At 34.6% G+C, this 19,639-nt stretch overlaps 1 protein-coding gene across 7 annotated transcripts in view; it reads left to right on the top strand.

Annotated features, from left to right (window-relative positions):
• The window catches only part of SLC4A10 (solute carrier family 4 member 10), a 228,564-nt gene that overhangs the window by 103,339 nt on the left and 105,586 nt on the right, over nt 1-19,639 (top strand). For all 7 annotated transcript variants that reach the window (XM_070422867.1, XM_070422869.1, XM_070422871.1 and 4 more), the window contains exons 5-6: nt 984-1,144; nt 10,591-10,779. In XM_070422867.1, coding sequence (XP_070278968.1) covers nt 984-1,144; nt 10,591-10,779 — 350 coding nt within the window. The remainder of the gene's footprint in view (nt 1-983; nt 1,145-10,590; nt 10,780-19,639) is intronic.

Here is a 19,639-nt window from a genome sequence, read left to right as displayed (position 1 = left end):
AGGTTCTTCTATTTCCCATTCCTGGCAAGAAGGCCCAGGGAATGAGGGTTTAGCTTAGTTCTCGTAAGTTTAGTCCTTAGGAGGTGACTGCAATCAATAGGCCTAATAAGTATTTTCCCTGTAGAATAGTCCCCAAGTTATATAAGCTTCTCTAATAGAATGGAAAAATTATCAAGAGACTCGGGTATTCAGTTTTAAGCCCTAGCCAGTTTGTCTGAGTGGATAAGAGTGTTGGGCTGAGGACTGAAGGGTCCTGGGTTCGATTCGGGGTTTCGGGTTTGAACCCAGTAGGGGGCATGCAGGAGGCAGCCAATAAGTGATTGTCTCTCATCATTGATGTTTTTATCTCTCTCTCCCTCTCCTTTCCTCTCTGAAATCAATAAAAAATATTTTTAAAAATACTCAGTTTTAAGACCTCCCACTAAAGAAAAATGAGCATTCTTTTATTTTCTTTTGTAACTCTTTCAATTATCATTATTTTTTCATGAAGTATATATACTCTTTCTTAGTTCTATAACAGATTCATTATAACCACTGATGAAACATTTATATTAAAATACTTTTTCAGAGCTAGACAAATTAATATAAAAATATGAGTTTTTTATTTTAATATGTTATTCAATGACAAAAAGAATTCCTGTTAAATGAAATAAACTGAGTGACTTGGGATAGCTTTTACTTACTTTCAAAACCCATGAAACCAAGAAGCAATTGAATATCTTTATATTTCTACTTTTTAATATATGTATTTATTGATTTTAGAGAGAGAGGAAGGGAGAGGGATAGAAAGATACAAACATCGATGAGAGGCATGTGCCCTGACTGGGAATAAAAATGGTGACCTTTTTTTCCCAGTGGTTCCTGGGTCATTGTTCAACCTCTGAGCCACATCGGCTGGCCTATTTCTACTTTTTATTATTAGGATAAAGCATCATGGACCTACAATATAATATTCAATGTTTTGATAATATTTATTTGTGTAGGTGGTTGAAGTTTGAAGAAGATGTGGAAGATGGAGGAGAGAGGTGGAGCAAGCCTTATGTGGCGACTCTTTCATTACACAGCTTGTTTGAGTTGAGAAGTTGTATTCTGAATGGAACTGTGTTGCTGGACATGCATGCCAATACTTTAGAAGAAATTGCAGGTATATCTCCCCCCCCCCCCCTTTCGCCTATTTCATCCTTATGCCTACAGCCGATCTTTGTTATTACTTTTTCCTTATAATTCTATGCATGCGTGATCTTTGAAAAATAGATTCTCACAATCAGTGTATGACATCTTAAAAATAATTTTTCAGACCTTCTTATTTAACATAAAATAAGTTGAGTATCAGAAAAATATGGTTTAACTTGTCCAGTGGCAAGTCTAGAACAAGAATCTAGATATCCTGACTCCCACTTAGTTTTTATTGTTTTCACTATTACATTTAATTAGACTGTCATCATTAGAAAATGTAAGGAAACAATCATAAAGCTAGAGATTGATATTTTTCAATATTAAAGAACATGAAATAACCAAGTAAACAATCTTATTTAGTAAATGGGAAAAATGTTGTTTAGAAAACAATAGGAAGGTATGATCATTTATTTTAAACTCTTGAGTCCTAGAAGCTGCTAAGTGATGCAGTTGAGATTAGTTTGTAATTGAACACTATGACCAGCCCCTGGGGAGAATGATTTGCATTAGGAGCCTATTATGGTGACATCACACAAGCAGTGATATTTAGGAAGCTTCTGGTATTCTAGAAATAGAGGCAAAGAGCTTACGCATCTTATGGTCTGAAAAACAAACACATTTTAGTAAAAACAAAATAATACAAAAAACACAGAAATGAGTTGTAAAAGGGTATAAATGAAATGGTTAATGGAGATTTTATTATTTATTTAATTTATTTTTTAAAAAATATATTTTATTGATTTTTCACAGAGAGGAAGGGAAAGAGATAGAGAGTTAGAAACATCGATGAGAGAGAAACATCTATAAGCTGCCTCCTGCACATCTCCTACTGGGGATGGGCCCGCAACCCAGGTACATGCCCTTGACCGGAATCGAACCCGGGACCTTTCAGTCCACAGGCCGACGCTCTATCCACTGAGCCAAACCGGTTTCGGCGGTTAATGGAGATTTTAAAAATAAAAGCAAAGCAAGTATTTAAGCAGTTTTTACAAATTCCTAGTTTTTTTTAGGGGGGGGGGGCGAGCAGATCCATGTATATGTGGAATTTTTTGTGAAATAGAAAGACTTAAGGGAGATGTTAATGCCATAATTATATTGTAGAGGTGGGGGGAAAAAACCCCACCAAACTGTGTGTTTTTGGTCACATAAATGAGAGAATGTTGTATTAGAAAAATAGTGTATTTAATTTAATCTTCAGACTAGCCTCATGAAGTGTCAGTCCCAATTTTAATGAGAAAATAGAAATTCTGAAACTTTCATGGTCCAGGTTCCATTGAAGGGCCTCTGACTTTAGCCACGTGTTCCTTTTGTTACACTACATTACTGTTTGAAGAAATAATAGGCTTCCAGGGGATATAGCCCAGATTTTAATGGCAGTTGCATTAATTTAAAGATTATTTGGTTGTTGGTGCTGATAGGCATGCATACATTGCATTACATGTTGTCCCAGAGGTCCCTTAAACTGTTCTCAATTTTTAAAATTCTTTTTTTTTCTCTTGTTTTTAATGGTGTGATTTCTACTATTCTGTCTTCCAGATCACCAATCTGTTCTTCTGTACCATCTAGTCTGGTATTTATTCCCTCTAGGGTAGTTTTCATTTCAATTATTGTATGTTTCAGTTTTGATTTTTTCTTTCTTATATTTCCTAACTCTTTGATGTAGTTCTCACAGTGTTACTTCATGCTTTTCCTGGGTTCAGTGAACATTGTTATAATTGTTAGTTTGAACTCTTTATAAGTAAATTACTTACCTCAGTTTTGTTAATGTTCTTTTCTGGGGGGATTAATTTGGAACATATTCCTTTGCTCATTATGTTTGACTTACTGTGTTTGTTTCTATGAGTTAGGCAAAACAGCTCCCTCTCTACCTCACCAAGTCTTGAAGGAGTGGCTTCTGTGTAGCCTGCATATGCCAGGCTCTTTTGGCAAACCAGTTGCAACTAGAGCAGGCACGGCCTGAGGGGTCCCAGGGCATGCTGTGCCAGATCCACATTAGCAAGATGGCTGGAGCTAGGGCTTGTAGGGGCTGGGAGGTCCCGGAATGTGCAGTACCAGGAGCCCTGGGCAGGAGAGCTGGATCAGGCATAGGTTGTGGGGGTTCTGTTATGCTCTTCACTGGGGATACCAGTGGGACTACTGGAGTTGGAATGGGCATAGGCTGAGATGTCCCGGACAAGCTGCACAGAAGTCTTCTTGGCAGGACACAGGCTATGGGGGTTTCAAAGTGACCAGTACTGGGGCTGCCTTGGCAGGACAGTTCAATCTGGTGTTTGTCGGGGGTCTGCAGGCACTGTGGCAGCCTTCCCAGGATGGCTAAAGCATCTGGACTGTACTCCCACTTGTTCTATAAAGGTGAAGGGGAAATGTAAAAAATGGCACTTCCTAGAGAGACTTCTAGTTGTTTTTCACCCATTTGGAAGACATTATAGGGTTATTCAATGGATTTCCTTCACATATAGGCTAGGTGCCCTTTAATTGCTGTTTTCTTGCTGTGCCCCAGGGTAGGCAAGTCTTCAGGAGGCAGTTAGTGGTCTTTTTCCCTACTACAGGACACTGTGTTGGGGGTAGGGTCCTTGTTGTTACCGTATCTCTGTTTCTCCTATATTTAATGTGGTTGCTTTAGCATTTGTTGTTCAGAAGCTGTTCAGTTAGCCCTCAGCTCTTCTATATGTAGGTGTATACTAGGTATGGTGGTGGGAGGAGGTGAGTTCAGGGTCTTTCTATGATTCCATCTTGGATCCACCTTCCCCCAGGTTCCCTAATAAATATTTTAGTAAGGAACCAAATAACTGGACTTTTCATAGTATTTGGCCATTTAGGAAGGTCTTATCAGTTTAGGAAGCTCTTTTTAGTTATTCTACACTATCTTTTGATACTCAAAATAAACTTGGGGCTTACTATTATTATTATTATTATTATCCTTACTTCATAAATAAAGATACTGAAATTCAGAAGGTTAAGGGTCATGCCCAAAGTAAGGAGTTTATTTCTGCTACTTAATGTTAGTGATGGCATTACTTTTGAAAATGGATTAATCCAAATGAATGTTGGATTGGCTACCTATAAGGAAGCTGTCAAATTTCTCAATCTGGCAAAATTAGCCTCAGAAAATACCATTTATAGTTTTACTAGGCTTTATGTTTCTTTTTTTTTTCCTTTTTGGTTTTATGTTTCTTAAAGCATATAACTTCTTCTGCTTTCTTTAGAAATTTATTCCTACCAGGAAATCGTCTCCAATTAATTTCACTAAAACTCTCCTGTTTATTACCTTAGCTTAGTTTTATTGTCTAAATTTATGTTTCCTTTCTTTAACCCTGCCTTCTTCCTCAAACTCAATTCTGTAGAATATGTGAAGGCTGTTAGCTGTGTTAAATCTAGCTTTCAAAAGCAAATTACAGTTTCTAAGTCTATCTTTACAAATGGAAGTAGTTCAGTAGAAGTTCAATATCCCAGATAGCTTTTTAGTATTCATTTTGCTTTTCTAATTAGTCTGTATTTTTCTGTCTCCAGAGTAACCCAACTTGAATATCCTATTTTCAATGTATATCAGTTTGTAAAATGTCTTTCATAAACTGTAAATACTTTAGAGCTAACACCACATAGAAAAATATTATCACAAATATTTAATCATTATGACCTTAAATTCCTTTTCAATTATTAATGAAACAAGATTCCCTCTCTGAGTAATTTTAATTTGACTTATTTAATTCAAAGATATTTATTTCTACCTTCAATGAAATCTGATTTAAACATTTCTTCCTATGGCTTGTAATTATTTTCTTATTGTTTACTTACCACTATTTTTACTTTGTGACAAATAAGCTGTATTGTTTAGTAATATATCACAGATGCCACTTGCAGAGATAGGAATTTTTTTTTAACCTATAATTATAAATTTTGTTTTATTTTGTTTTATGACTAGAGGCCCAGTGCATGGATTTGTGCACCGGTGGGGTCCCTCAGCCTGGCCTGTGGGGATCAGTGGACCTCATCGGGCTCCAGCCCACAATCGCGTTGATCCCTCACAACACGAAGAAGTGCGCAAAGTGGCAGGTGGCCAGGGAGGAGCACGAGCCTGGGCTTGGGATAGCACCCACTCATCCCGGCCCTGCTGCGTCTGCTGCCACTTGGGCGGGAGAGGCTCACACTGCCGCAGCTGCGCTTGCCAGCCGTCAGCCCAGTGTCTGGCGCCCGTCTGTCAGCTGAGTGGCACTCCTGCTGTGGGAGTGCACTGACCACCAGGGGACAACTCCTGCATTGAGCATCTGCCCTCTGGTGGTCAGTGCGCATCATAGCTACCAGCTGGTCATCTGGTCACTTAGGCTTTTATATATATATATATAGATAATTTGTGACCATAATGATTAACGATAGGCCTGAAATTTTTCTCTTTACCTTTATCTATCACAATTTTCTATATGTTAGGCAGTCACTAACATATTAGTCACTTGTTTCTGTTTTCCAAAACCTAGATGTAATAGCCTATTTTAAGGGCTCTAAACCTGAGTACTTTGCAAATGCCTGGGCTCTGCAGCATTAATGTTTTTTAGGCTTTTTCTAGCAGAAGATTATGACCCAGATATTGTTTTAGAATGATGAAGGATTTTTATATCAGTATTCTGATGTTTTTAATAGACTCTTAGATCATTTTTTAAAGAGGTTTTATAGACTTAGTAGGAGAAAATCCCATTTATATCTGGCAGGTCTGTTAAGAATTTCTGGTATAATTAAAGTAGGATTTTCTTTTGGATAAAGTTAATTTAAAAATGTCTATTTCCCAATGTTTCAGGGAACTCAGAATAAATGTAAACTTCTTCCTTCAAAATATTACTAAACCCTTTCAAATCAAATTCTCAAGATATATTTTTTTACTACAATTTATTCTGATATGAAGATTAATTGTATTATAATTATTCTTAATTAAATTTTACAAATCATAGGCAATTTTATGGTCTATGTTAATCTCTTTAAAATATAACACTGTAAAGACCTTCTGCAAGGTCTATACTTTAGCCTAATTCTGTCAATGAGAGTAAGAAATTAGAACTAAACCGAAGTTAGTACCATGAAAGATTATCAGTTATTGCTCTCAACTCATTAAATGAACTTTTATTGTCTAAATTCTTTCAGTGAAGTAAAAATCCATAGTTTGCTCTACTGAATATAATATGCAAATTTAGGAGAATGGGAATGTCATACATTTTTAAACATGCTTACACTATTACAGTCCTTGGCCTGGAAAATACGTATTTTCTTAGTAGTTTATATTTTTAGTAAATACATTTTTTAGTGCTGTCAACCAAATTGTAGGATTTAAGCCCATCCTATTTCCCACTCCGCCCTGAGCATCCTTTAAAGTTAAGACAATGGGTTTTTAGGACAAAGCATTTTTATGATGATCTTTAAAGAGTTCAGAGATTTATATAGAATCTATAAAATCACATAGAGTCTAGGGTTTCATTCTGTTGTCAAATGAATTGATCATAATGAAATAATTGTCTGAATTTGACCTAGAGGGTGTTATTGCTGAGTGAAACAAGATAGCCAGAGAAAGACAAATACCATATGATTTCACTTATATGTGGAATCTAAAGAGCATTATAAATGAACAAACAAAATAGAAACGAACTCATAGATACAGAGAATAGACTGATGGTTGCCAGAGGGAAGCATGGTGGGAGGCTGGTGAAAAAGATTAAGGGATTGAGCAATACAGATTGGTTACAGAATAATTACAGGGATGTAAATTACAGCATAGGAAATATAGTCAGATATATATATATATATATATATCCCTAAGTGGCCAGTCCACCGGTTGACTGTTTGACCAGTGGCTATGATGCACACTGACCACCCGGGGGGCAGACACTCAATGCAGGAGCTGCCCACCGGTGGTCTGTGTGCTCCCACAGCTGACCTATGGGTGCCAGACGCCGGGCTCAGGGCTGGCGAGTGCAGCTGTGGTAGCATGAGCTTCCGGCCTCTGTGGCAGTGCTACCGAGCGGTGTCGGCAGGTGCAGTGGGGCCAGGATGAGCGGGCATGGCACCCAGCCTGGACTCAGCCCCCTCCCCAGCCACTTGCTGCTTCTCGCACTACTGCATCCCTGGGGGGATGTTGGACTGCCGGTTTTGGCTTGATCCCTGCCGGCCTGGCTTCACGCACTACTACCGGTTTCAGCCTGGCCTGCTGGAATCGGGCTGAAACCGGCAGTCCGACACCCCCCGAGGGGTCCCAAATTGCGAGAGGGTGCAGGCCAGGCTGAGGAACCTCACCCGTGCACTGGGCCTGTAGTATTGTAATAACTGTGTATAGTGTGATGTGGGTATTGGAAATTCTGGGGACCACTTAGTAAAGTATATGATTTTCTAATGCTGTACATCTGAAAGTAGCACAAAATAATATTGAATATAAAAATTTTTAAAATAAAAAAGTTATAGTTTGAGTCAAAAAATAAAAAATTGTCTGATTAAGATGAAAAATAATTTTTCATTTTCTTAGGTCCTTTTACACAAATGCTACTAGTTTTTTCAGAGCCAGCTTAGTGATAGAAGAGCAAGACCTATTTATCCTTTTTTCTTCTTGCTTCTTTTCTTATCACCCAGATCCTGGCATTGTGCTTTGGCAGGCCAGACTGTATTATTAGGCATGGCAGCCTGCTGAGATTGTGGGACTTGACTCTGGGCCCAAAGCCATTATGGTCCATTATCCTTCCCTACTTTTCAAGGTTAATACTAACATATATTATAGTGGTGAAGAGAACAATGTAAGTGATCAGTGGATCATTCTCCCTTTGGTACTTAAATATCATCTCAGTATAACTTATATTCCTAAGCAAGATGGTTAACTTTTCCGGTTCATTAAGATGTTATTTGATGCAGTTATAGCTCAGAGGAGTTTGCTGTGTATGTCTGTGTGACTAATAAGCAGATGAGTTGTTTTTTTTTTTTTATTTGCCTTCTCTTATGTAACTCTTTCAAATAAAGACCTTATCTCTGAAACACTGTGAAGCTAGTGACTTACAGGTTTTTGAGGTACTCAAGCCTGGAAAGACTGTGCTTTAGTAGGTATTACAAATCATAACTATGTCCATGGTTTATTATATGACTCATTTTTATTCTGATTAGAATATTGAACTGGGGCTTATAGATGAAACTGCCATATAATAGCATACCTCTGATGTTTTAATAACTTACTTTACAATTCCCAATATGAAGTATATATTGCATATTTTATATGCAATTTTCAATCTTAGTAAGGTTTTAGTATAAAGTCATCTATATTGATAGTTTATCCGTTCCTTATTTCAAATTATTCCAGGAGTATTATAACTACTGATTTCCAGAGAACTGAGATATAGATAGATGAATTATTCTATACTATCATTCATTTTCAGAATTGGAAGGGACTTTGGAGGTAATTATAGTGAACATTACATTACAGCTGACTTTGAAACATGCATACTATCCCTTTCCATTTTAACAGCAAAGTGATAGAGCAAAGGCTGGCAAAGTATAGTCTATGTGCAAATATGGCCCACTGCCTGACTTTGTTAGGCTTATGAGCTAAGAATGGTTATTACATTTCACATGATTGAAAAATCACAAAATGATTAATATTTTGTGACATGAAAATGATATGAAATTCAATTTTCAGTGTCAATGCCAGTGATACTGAAACACAACCATGCTTATTTGTGCACATGTTGTCTTTGACTATTTTTGTGCTGTAAAGGCAGAGCTGAGTAATTGTGGCAGAGATGGTATGGCCCCCAAATCCTAAAATACATAATATTTGGCCCATTATAGAAAAAGTTTGCCTGCCTCTGGTTTAGAGAACTGACTCTAGAGTATAGGGCAGTTCTTGATTCATTTAGGGCTTCATGGTGGTGATGGGGGGCATTGCTTTGCCAGTGATTGGCTCAGCATAGACAAAGCTGTGTCACTTGACAGTGGAGAATCTTTCCTGGGCAGGGGGAAAAATAATGATTTTTTAGAGAGAGAAAATCACAAAAAGGCAAAGAATCTATGGATACGAACAAAGTATTTCCTTGTTGTTCCTGGCAGCCGCCTTATGACAATAAGGAAAATCAGCCTGGGGTTACCGCTCACACTTAAAGGGAATGCTGACAGAATTGCAGAGACTGGAATTCAATCCAGCCTAACTTGGATCTTCATGTTTTGTAAGCCAATTAAAGTCACTGTTTTAGTTTGATTTGGGTTTTCTGTTATCGATAAACCCAATTTTGCCTGAACTTGATACATTACTATAAAATACAGATGGATGTATTAAAACTGCAAGATTCAAACCAGGGACCCATAACCTACTTAATGGAAATTGCGAAGAAAATCTTGTACTGGGAGTTATTTACTGAGGGTGTCAGTATTCAGTCAGTGCTTTAGGTGTCTTATGTCCTTAGTCATGGCAGCAACATATGTAATAGGTATTATCTTCATCTTACAAATAAGGACCCTGAGATTATTCAACTTTACAAAGCCACACAGGTAGAATGTGGCACAGTGACAAAGTCTGTTTCCATAGTCCATTTCTCGTTCACACTGGAGGAAAACATTGTTTATAAGGGAGAATTCTGCTAATTTTTAAACCTTCAGTGTATTCAGTGGGCAGTGGAAGGTAATTCATTGTGCTCTGCTTGCTTCATATAAGGAATATCTAAAAAAATCAAATAAAGTTAATATTTGATCATCTAAAAGCAGATTAATTACACTGAGGTTTATTGAAGTGAACTTTCTATTACCAACAAATTTAAAATGCCTTTACTTATTTACTTATTTTATAGACATTTAGGACACTGCATATGGTAACTATTATTCTGAATTATAGCCTTCTGAAATCTCACTTTTTATACTTTGTATTTTGGTTATAGAAGACCTTTTTTACATAAACACGTTTTCCAGGAAGGTTTGAAAAGTATGAAGCACCCTTTTCTCAATACACCTATGTCTATTTGAAATATAATCCTCTATATGATCATTACATATTTAAAGTTGAATGTTTATAATACAAATTTTCCCAAGTCTTTCTTGTGCAACATTTCTACAAAGAGAAACTTCCAGGAGTTTTTTTTAAAGAATTTATTCCTATTTTAAGATGACTAATATCTAGAGCAGTGGTTCTCAACCTGTGGGTCGCGACCCCTTTGGCGGCCGAACGACCTTTTCACAGGGGTCGCCTAAGACCATCCTGCATATCAAATATTTACATTATGATTCATAACAGTAGCAACATTACAGTTATGAAGTAGCAACGAAAATAATTTTATGATTGGGTCACAACATGAGGAACTGTATTTAAAGGGCCAGAAGGTTGAGAACCACTGATCTAGAGTCTGGGTATTTGGACTCAGTGGTTCACTATAGGAGAGCTGTGCTAATCTTCCTGCATTCCCTTTTCAGATATGGTCCTTGACCAACAAGTGAGCTCAGGTCAGCTCAACGAAGATGTACGCCACAGGGTCCATGAAGCACTAATGAAACAGCATCACCACCAGAATCAGAAAAAACTCACCAATAGACTTCCCATTGTCCGTTCCTTTGCTGATATTGGCAAGAAACAATCAGAACCAAATTCCATGGATAAAAATGGTAAATCTTTCTTTATTGTTCTCTTTATGTTGATCATAGGTGTTTGAACTATCAAAGTGCTTCTAAATCCTTTAAAATATTTTTTATTTAAAAATGATCTATCGAAATTCAGATTGTTGTTATAAAATTGTTTCTTTTAATATACATATGTAGTATTGTTATCAAGCATTGGATTGTAGAAATTTTAACAAGACTTTAGGTTCCCTGAAGGGCTCATGAAATAATGCAAGGGAAACTTTTAGCTAATAAGAAGTTGTAGACTCAAATACAACAAACATAAAGTGAGTGTCAATTGTATTCCAAACAAGGTCCTAGACTTTATCTCATAGCTTGGGAATAGAATACAATACTTCCACTTATGTTCTTTCAGTTAAAATGAATGTGATCTTTATTTAGTGTTTGTGGAAAACAAGATACTGGTTGAAAAGACCAGCTAGGGTGGTCGGCAAACTGTGGCTCGCGAGCCACATGCGGCTCTTTGGCCCCTTGAGTGTGGTTTTTCCACAAAATACCACGTGTGGGCGCACACGTACAGTATGATTGAAAGTTCGTGGCCCATGCGCAGAAGTCGGTATTTTGTGGAAGAGCCACACTCAAGGGGCCAAAGAGCTGCATGTGGCTCGCGATCCGCAGTTTGCCGACCACTGAGCTAGGGCATTGCTTGTGGCTCCACATATATTAAGCCTGATTTCCAGTTCATGGGCCCATGTTGCATCCATAGAGCTACCAGGCTTACTGTCTTCACACACAAACACAGGAGACCCCAACCATGGTTTTCTACCAGTTGTGACTTACTCCCTATGGTTTGTGCTTCAGACTGTTTTATCCTTTCTGTGTATTTTGTTCCTCCTTTGCATCCATTTGGTCCTTCATCATTGACATTACGGAAGTTACTTAAGAATCTTGTTATTATCTATCCTTTCCATTAGTCTTATGAAGGAAAATGAAGTTATCATGAGGATAATATGGATTTGTTAAACTTCCATCAGCTATAAGAGTTCCCAGTTTTATGGGCCCAGCACTCTTCCACTGCACTACTCTGCTTCCATTGAGTTCCCAGTTTTAAAAGATAAATATTAATGAAAAATAATTGCAAATGCTTTCCTAGAAAGACTCTGATTTCCACAAATGGACTAAAGTTTGTGTATTGTCAGCATGTATTATTTTATGTAATTTCACTTCTATTTTCAGGCTTCAGAGATGCCTTAAATACAAATGCATGATAGTGAATTTTCCTCAGACTTTCTTTATATGGGAATTTTACCAGGTTTCATACTATTGAATCAAATATACTACACAAAGAAGTAGAACAAATGATAAATCAATAAATATGGTACTATTGTCTTAGAACACAGAATCAGTTCCATTTGACTTTCTAAAGACCCTGCAATGACTGAATATAAGTCATTGTTATGTAGAAGAGTCTGTAGTTGTGCATATATTGAGCTCAATAAAAGTGTTATGAGCACTTTATGGTCTATACGCTATTGGTATAGACTCTATACCAGGGATGGGCAACCTCTGGCACGTGTGCCAAACATGGCACGCCAGTAACTTTTGCTGGCACGTGAAACACTCTCTTATAATCTTCCATTTACAATTTTTTTCTTATTATTGACTCTTTTATTTTTCAGATAAATTCAGTGTAGGTGCATCTTAGATAAATAAATAATTTTACATAACAAGTTATCTTAAAGACCATAGACATGGATTGACGAGAGAGGGGAAGAGCAATTTCTATGCCTCTGCCTTAACTCTCCCTGCCTTCCTAGATCCAACCAGTGTTTTGGTTTCATCCACATATGCTTGTGAATCTTTGTTCTCAGTGTTGAATTTTGTTAAGTCTCATAATAGGACTAGCCTGACGGATGAAAGTAGTAGCTCGTGCATATCTCTGAAGGTCACAAAATATAAACCTGATGTAAAATCTCTGTCATCAGTGATGCAGCAGCAAAAGTCCCACTGATAATATCAAATGGAGTCATAAAGTTTTCTGTCGGACTATCAGTGTACATGTATACATTAAAAAATAAATGTATTTTTCATCATCATATACTGTGTTTTTGTCGCTCGAATGAATTTTATTATTTCTTCAAGGTTCTTCACATACGTACACCTTAAGAGATATCAAGTAGGCATAACATGTTCTCAAAAAATTCGGGTTGGCACACAGAAGAATTTTGAGTCAGAGATTTTGCTGGTTTTGGCACGCACTCACAAAAAGGTTGCCCACCCCTGCTCTATACCACTATGTATTTATAAATTTCACTAAACGCCTTTAGAATTTATTACTGCTTCGAGTCACCTCATATGTTTAAAATATATCCATATTCTAAATCATAATTTGCTTAAAATATGTTATACATAAAAATGACACAATGAAGCTTTTTTTATTTCAGGACAATATAAATGTAGCACTTTTACTTATTGTTGCAATATTAGTATTTATTTGGCATGATGTTATTAAGAAAACAGACTTAGATATTTTACTTATATTGGCTATGGGCTTATGTTCACACAATTCCAAAGGCCATATTAAAATATTCCCATGAATTAATTTGTGGGACTGCAAGCACATTAAAAAAATGTCTGCCTCCACTCCACTGCTTTAACTGGAAAGCAGAGTATAAAATATACGTCTATAAGAAGAAAATGCATTTATTCAAAGATGCAAGGATCTTGGGCTGTTAACTAGCCATAATTCATATCTCAAATTTCACTGGGGATAATGTTTGCTATAAAATAATTTTATTGCATTAAGTTCCTGGAGGAAAGAGGTTGCTGAATTTATTGGATGAGCCATTTATTGTAATATCATGTAAACCTGGACACACTGTTCGTTACTTCTTTAAACATTTATTAAACATAGAAAGAGATGATAGAATTAGAGCCTTGAATCACAAATCCACATATAGATTCATATAGATACAAAGTTTTGTGAGAGCCTGTTTTTTGTCTTGTTCAGACAACTGCTTAGTTTTTCTGAAAACTAGAATGTGAGTAGTTCTGAAGTGATTCTGTCACCATATGTACAATCAGCCTTTATCTGAACATATACAGACCCCTTGGAGGCATACGTTATGATAATAAAAACTTGGAAACATTTCTAGTAAGATTCATACATCCAATTAAGTATTGTAGACTGTGCTGTCAGAAGTGGTGTTCTAAGCCTAGGCCTATAACACCTTCTTCTGACTCTGTTTTGCTTCCTCACACACTTTGCATAATTATGTGTATTGAGAATTCTGAAAATATGTATAGACTTCACCAATTTAGAAATAAATTTATCCAGAAGTGAAAAAAGTGTGAAAGACCTTTATTACTAAGGTTCTCAATCTGCTTATGAACTCTAAAAACTGACAAACTTTAGATAAACAAACATCAAAATGCATAGCCATAAACACAGATTTGGGATTCTGTTTCAAAATGTGCACTAGAGATTTATTTTTGTGTGTGTGGGCAGTAGTATAGAGAGATGCAAAAAGATTTCAAAATATCCAAAAGGGAATAATAATATTTTTATTATTTAAAGCTATATCTCCAGTAGAGCATTTCCTATAAAAAGATGAACTTTTCATTTAAAATTATAGACTAAGGATTTTCTAGAAACTTAAAAACAGAAACATTTTTCTTCCTAAGTACAGGCTAGAAATAAACCCTCTCTTCTTTAATATGCTTTTGTTTTGGAGGCAAAACAATTGAAACTTCCCCCAAATTGAACTCATGTTTATATAAAGAAGTCTGAAGGAATGATATAGAATAAGGTTCCTACTTTCTTAATTGACTTGGTCCTTTAGCATGCTACCTTGGTAGTAATCCCAAGGGTTAAACATTCAGAGAAGTTTATCTGAATTTCAAATATGGATCTTTCCTACTATAGATTTTATGTATTTTTAAGATAGTGATTTCCTTGGTCCTCTCCTCCCAAGCCCAAAATATTTTGTTCATAATATTTTTAGTGATTTGTGGTAATGTATTCAATCTCACCTCCAGATATTACACTAGTTTTGCTTTTTTGTATAATCATTTTCTTGGTGTTCTGCACATTCTCTTAAGGGCTAACATGCAGGATGCTATGGATTCACTATGCATTTTTAATGCCACCATGCTGTGTTTAACTTTCACTTTTCATTAAGCATCAAAACTGTGAGCATTAAATGTCTGATTCTGATGTTTCAATAAAAAATGACAGTTACATTTGGCAAAACAACAGCAAAAAATAATTTAAAAATAATATCTTCTTTAACATTACAACCCTGAAAAGGATATGGGAAGAAAATACTGAAAATGAATATGTGATTATTCTTTGAAAATACAAGGACTTTCTAAAAATAAAAATAAGACTTTTGTGTTAAATAATCTAGAAAAAAATCAGTATTTGTGTTTATGATTTAGGTTATGTTTTTAATTATATTTTGAGACATTTGAATTATAAATCTATTATAAAATAATATTACCTTAGAGATAAAGTTTATATTAAAAATTAATTTAGGACTCTTAGTTTCCTTAGGTATAGGGTTTTTCATTCCACTGTGTCTTTTACTAATAATTCTAACTCTAATTTTTTCCTTTAGATATTTTTTCTCCTTCCTATTCTGAATACTTTCCAGTTGTACCTTAAAAACATTTTTTTAAATTGATTTCAGAGAGAGGAAGGGAGAGGGAAAGAGGGAAAGAAACATCAATAATGAGAGTCATTGATCAGCTGCCTCCTGCACGCTCCCTACAAAGGATTGAGCTCGCAACCTGGGCATGTGCCCTGACCAGGAATAGAACCGTGACCTGCTGGTTCATAGTTCAAGGCTCGACCACTGAGCAACACTGGCTGGGCTCCAGTTGTACCTTTTATTTAAGATCTCAACGGAATTACAGAACAGAAGGTCTCTGACTTACTCTCAAAACCATAGTTTTACTGGAGAACATTTAGATTTGGAAGGATGGGATATGTGCTGACTCTTCCAGTCTACATAGATTCCAGCCCTTACAATAATGTATGCATATGTATTGTGAATGATTTTTATATATGGCCTTTGGAAATCAGTTTTATTGCTTTGTAAGCACTACTTTTAAAAATGTTGTACTTTTTATTTTCAGAGGTACAATGTTTTTATGTGTATTTAGATATTTATATGCTTTCTTATTTTTTAAATACTGTGGTCGCATAAGTAAGATACCAAAAGTTAAAAATTATCCTTCGCAATGTTCTACCTTTGAAGAAATAAAGCTAGAATAATAATTCTTAGAATTACTTGAAAAAAAAACATAGTGTTCCAAAATGTCAAGATAATATTGTAGACACAATTGGTGGCTGTTCAGAAGCTGTATTTATTGCTACTGAGTTTTGGAATATCAGGACAAGTTTTTAACTGCAAAACTATTTCTAGTATGATACTTTTAAATTTGTTATTTCTTATATTACATTAATTATTTTCAGGCATAATAATTTTTTCCAGGTTTAATTAAGTGCATACTTCTTATGTTTTTGAAGTGCAGCTCACTTAATCAACATTTTCTAAATATTTAGCCTTTCTTTCATGTTTCCTATTTCCATAAATTAATGTATTGTTACACATGTTTGTAACTTTGTCATTCATCTTTATATTTCTTTATTTTGCTCTGTCTTGTGTCTGTCTCTAACAGGCTCATCTCATCTCTGTACCTCCCTCATCTCCTACCCTTTGGGTACTCTAAATGCGTTGAAGGTTTCCTGAGGTAGTGTAAACCAGCTTGGTCTCTAGGTTAAAGTGATGTACCTCCATGTCTTCATCACAGTTTCCTTCTATTACACATGATTTTCAGTACATTGAGCAGTAGAAAATAATTATATTTTTAAGTGATATATTCTTCTATTGATTTGAATTGGCCAAATAGAAATTGGTGCTGTTTTACAATACTTATGTATATAATTTATTTGAAGAAAAAGAAAACTATAGGTAAGGACGAAATACTTAAAGGTTTTTTTATAACATATTTTACTGTTGTGTTTCAATAACATGTTTTAATGATACTAATGTTACTTACAGTAAAATTAGTACTTTTGACATAATCTCATGTTACTCCCCTACAAATTTATAATAAGAGAAATGTCTGTGCCAGTTGCACAATGGACTTAGTGAAAAATTTATGGAGTAGCAAGTAGAAAGGCAGAGCTTCCATATTCTAGTTAGTAATCACCTGAATTATTCTCAATTTTCTCCTGTGCTTGTCCCACATCTTTAATGATTTTCCTTGGAAAACTTGATGTCTATAATAACTTTATCTAACTCATATGATCCATACATAGAGGTTCAGAGGACAAAATGAATTCATGATTCAAAAGAAAATCCATTCAAGCAGTTACTAATATGACTACTAGATAATATGCATTTTAATTGATAAAATGTATTACATATATCAAAACATATAACATTAAAATGTGAACTGTTTGAGTTTAAAGTTTTGGAAAAATAAACACATATGGTAAATATATAGGATGATGTTAGGTTTCTCAAATGTTTACACTTAAATAGCCATGTACTTTTCCCTGTTAATAATAATGGTATTCATTTTTTCATCAGTTTTTGAATAATTTACCCTGAATGTAATGAAGTTACTGAGTTAATAAGTGTCTTTTTAAATTGCTTTGGATAGTCCACTTCATGTCTCATAACAGATGTGATTAAACATTACAATGACATTTACTTATAGGTCTAGGATATATTAATATGAACAGTGATCAGGGGATGAAGTGATGGTTATGTAAAGAAGCAAGCAAAAAACATGTATGTTCACAAGTATTGTGGCATAGTGATTAGACCAATTATAAAAATTAGCATTCATAAAGCATATATATATATATATATATATATATATATATATAAATGATGCTAAATCCCAACTTTATACTATTTTGTCTTAGAGGGGAAAATAGCCCAGCACATTCTTTGTTATTCTTTTAGGAAACATATTCATTTCTGTTGGAAGGAAAATCCTGTACCTGAAAATTGTCATTATATGAACTACTATTGTTTTAGACATTAGCGAGAAAATAAGGGATGCTCTTTTAAAACCTAAATTTACTGATTCTTCTTATATAATATTTGAGTTAATGAAAGTCATTTTGAAATTCAAGCCCATTGCCTCTTGAAAGGCAGTGATAATTGAAGTAAACTAAAGAAATTAGTGCTTAGACAAATAAAGATTATAGTTGATAACAAAATTATAGAAATTAATTTATGAGATTTCCAGTAGTTCAATAGACTATAATTCATGTGTGCATTTTAGTTTGATAGAGAGCAAATAAAAATTTAAGCATTATTTAAAGGCTAGTATTTTTTCAAAATAACACAAACCAAACTTGTTTAATTTTAAAATAATATTACCCATATATTTTTCTCTATCCTGCTAAGTTTTCAGATACTGCTTGAAGATATATAAATTCAATGTATATTGTCTCATGTTAACAAATTAGTGTATATATTAATAAATAAGCTTTGTAGTACTCTTTAAACTTTGCAACGTATTTGGTATATGACATTTGTTATTAAACATATGTAACTACTAATATTTACTACTGTTAACTGTTACTGCTGAAATATAAGAGATACCAAATTTGTAGTTTATATTCATAGGCTGGTAGTTTTTAAGCTTTTATTATTATTTTTAAAATGTATTTTTATTTATTTCAGAGAGGAAAAGAGAGAGGGAGATAAAAATATAAATGATGGCCAGGGGATTGTCAAGAGCAGGAAAAAAAGGAGACATATGTAATACTCTTTGTAATACTTTAAGCAATAAAACAATTAAAAAAATATAAATGATGAGAGAGAATCATTGATTGGCTGCCTCCTGAATACACTGGGGAGCGAGCCCACAAGCTGGGTATGTGCCCTGACCAGGAATCAAACTGTGACCTCCTGGTTCATAGGTTGACAGTCAATCACTGAGCCATGCTGGCCAGGCAGTTTTTAAGCTCTTTTTCCTGTATTAGTATATATTCTATGTACATATCTAAAATCCAGAACTAGCAAGGAAATTGCTAACATCTAGTATGTCTCCTGCTAATTAAATACTCTCCACTAGGTCATTATCCATATCCTTAAAATATTTATAAGAAATCGTTTTCAAATACCATCCTGATTATCAACTTTATGAGGTGATATTTTGTGGAATTTTCATCATCTTATAACAAAAATATGATAGAACAATAAATCTCAAAATATATTAATATTTACAAGATAAAATACAAATGCCATGTGAGCTGAAAGTAATTTGTGAAATGTTCTACTTTTAAAGTATATAATGAAAACATAGGCTATTCAATTTTAAATTATAGCATATTTTCTATACAATTAAATTTCTTCAAAGCTGATTACTTTACATTTGATTAACTTTCTTTTTGTGTGTTTCTTGCTGATTGAATTAAATGATTGTTCTTCCATGTATTTTATACCACATTAAATAAATTATTATAAGAAGATATATGTTTATTTAATTTTTTAAGCCTTGAATTTCACCACTCAATTTTATAGAACATTCAGTAAATTTAGGTTTAAATATATCTAATGTTCTAACTCATGAAAATATGGAGAAATGATGTGAAACTGGTGATTGAAGACATCTGTTAGCACAAATGCATTATGTAAAAGGTTTTTTAAATTGCAGTTATTATTTTGAGAATGATAAATTAAATGGCTGCTAATGAACAGTTCACAGTCATAGCTGCACATTGCAGTTAGAAATGGGAGAATGAAAATAATTGATGCTGCTTAAGTCTATTATTTCTCCAAAATTATATATGTGTCTTGGAATATGCTAAAATCAGAATTTGTGTACATGGTTTGAGGCACATTTGCTTTAAAAATCATATTAAAATTTTCAC

This window comes from Myotis yumanensis, unplaced genomic scaffold (genome assembly GCF_028538775.1).
Source record: "Myotis yumanensis isolate MYYU_CA2020_CCGP unplaced genomic scaffold, mMyoYum1.0.hap1 SCAF_8, whole genome shotgun sequence".
In the NCBI taxonomy this organism is placed as follows: Eukaryota; Metazoa; Chordata; class Mammalia; order Chiroptera; family Vespertilionidae; genus Myotis; species Myotis yumanensis.
Note: the sequence above shows the minus strand (reverse complement) of the source record. Positions and strands in the feature narration are given on the sequence as shown.